This window comes from Carlito syrichta, unplaced genomic scaffold (assembly GCF_000164805.1).
Source record: "Carlito syrichta isolate Samal-C Ts95f unplaced genomic scaffold, Tarsius_syrichta-2.0.1 Scaffold246948, whole genome shotgun sequence".
In the NCBI taxonomy this organism is placed as follows: domain Eukaryota; kingdom Metazoa; phylum Chordata; class Mammalia; order Primates; family Tarsiidae; genus Carlito; species Carlito syrichta.
In genome coordinates, this window is record NW_007191044.1 from 93648 (window position 1) to 95348 (window position 1701).

General features: G+C 56.6%; 1 protein-coding gene across 1 annotated transcript in view; it reads right to left on the reverse strand.

Annotated features, from left to right (window-relative positions):
- Positions 1–759: 759 nt before the first annotated feature.
- MAG (myelin associated glycoprotein) overlaps positions 760–1701 on the reverse strand; it is a 15661-nt gene continuing 14719 nt past the window's right edge. Inside the window, exon 10 of the mRNA XM_021709513.1 lies at positions 760–1283. Within this exon, the coding sequence (XP_021565188.1) occupies positions 1119–1283 (165 nt within the window). The 3' untranslated portion in view covers positions 760–1118. The remainder of the gene's footprint in view (positions 1284–1701) is intronic.

Here is a 1701-nt window from a genome sequence, read left to right on the forward strand (position 1 = left end):
AAAAAAAGAAAGAAAAAGTGCATTTTAATCAGAAGAATGGAGTCTGGGGCCTGGCCACACCATTTCCTAGCTCTTGGACCTTGAGAGCACCACTTAACTTCTCCGAACCTCACTTTTTTCATCTTCACAGAGTTGTCCTGGGGGTCCTTTCTCAGGATAGCCTGAGCTTCCTATAGGTGCTCAGTATACAGCTGATGCTTGATTAATGTTTCTTGAGCAAACATAGTGATGGTTGAAAGGCTGATACTGCAGAGTGCAGCGTGAATGTGTGGAATAGCAGTCGAACCAACACAGACTCATGATACACCCAGATTTGTGGTTCCCACCCCTAAGCTGCAGGGACGAGGAGGTAATGTCAGCGAGTGAAGCAGCCAGGTGAAGAACAACAGGACATGGTGGGGACTGTGGTAAAGGGAGAGCACCCTCCCTTTTAGTGAGTTGTGGCCATGTGCCAGTGCAAGCCCAGTGCTGTGAGTTGATCTGACCAAGGCAGAAGCAGGAATGAGGATTGTTATGTGAAATCACTCGGATGTCAAACCAGACCCTGTAGCCACCAGCTCAGAGTAGGAGCAACTTATGGCAGTTGGCTCAGGCTCAGGGCTGGAATCAGTCTCGGGGCCCTTCCCCCCATTCCACCCCCCCACACACACACCCGCCAGTGCCTAGCAGAGGGCAAGGAGAAACTCTAAGATCATTCTGGAGACAGTGGGATGGCAGGCTTCCCAGGGACCGGTCAGAAAGCATCAGGATCTAGGCTGGTACTTGGCTTCGGGGCATTTATTTCATGTCCCTTTTGTGCAGGTCCTGGGGCCAGGTATGGGGGCAGAAGACCAGGCAGGGGTAGCAATAAATAACACGGACAGACAGAGCTCCCCTCCAGACAGATGAGGTTAAAGGAGGTTAGAGAGGAGCTGTGATATATAGAGAGGAGTAGGGGGCTGGCAGGGAGGGGGCAGCGGGGAAGGAGGGGAAGGCCAGGCCCCCAGGACCTCACTGTCACCTGCCCCAGCCCCTTCCTGCCCCAGCCCCTGCTACTTTTGGGAGAAGGGGAGCCCACAGCCAGTGGGGGCCAGCGAGGGTCCTGGGGAGGGTGGCCACACGGGCTGCCCCCAGCGCCCTCACTTGACACGGATTTCAGCATACTCAGCCAGCTCCTCCGTCAGGGTGTAGCTGTCCTTGGTGGGTCGTTTTCCCAGGTCTGAGTGGGAATAGCTCAGGTCCAGCTCTGGGGGCTCCCCCCGCAGGCCCAGCAGCCTCCTCTCAGCTCCCAGGTGCCTCTCGCTCTAGAAGGGGAACAACCCATGAGCAGGGGCCCGCCCCACCTGTTCCTGAGGCCGAGGCAGGACTGCTTACACCCTCAGAGATCCTGAGTTCAGTCCTAAGGCCCTGCGTAGACCTGCTTAGGGACCTCCAGCCCAGCAAGCCCCACAACCACCGGGTCTCGCTCCGTGGCCTCTGCTGCTGCCGATGCCTTTCCCATTGCTGGGCTTGAAATCTGCAAACCAGCCGGGCTTTGGGAGGCTGAGGTGAGTGGATTGCCTGAGCCTGCGAGTTCAAGACCCGCCTGGGTAACTTGGCAAGACCTCATCTCTACAATAAAAATTTAAAAAATGAGCCGGGTGTGGTAGCGCGCACCTGTAGTTCCAAGTACTTGGAAGGCTGAGGCGGAAGGATCGCTGGAGCCCAGCAGGCCGAGGCTGC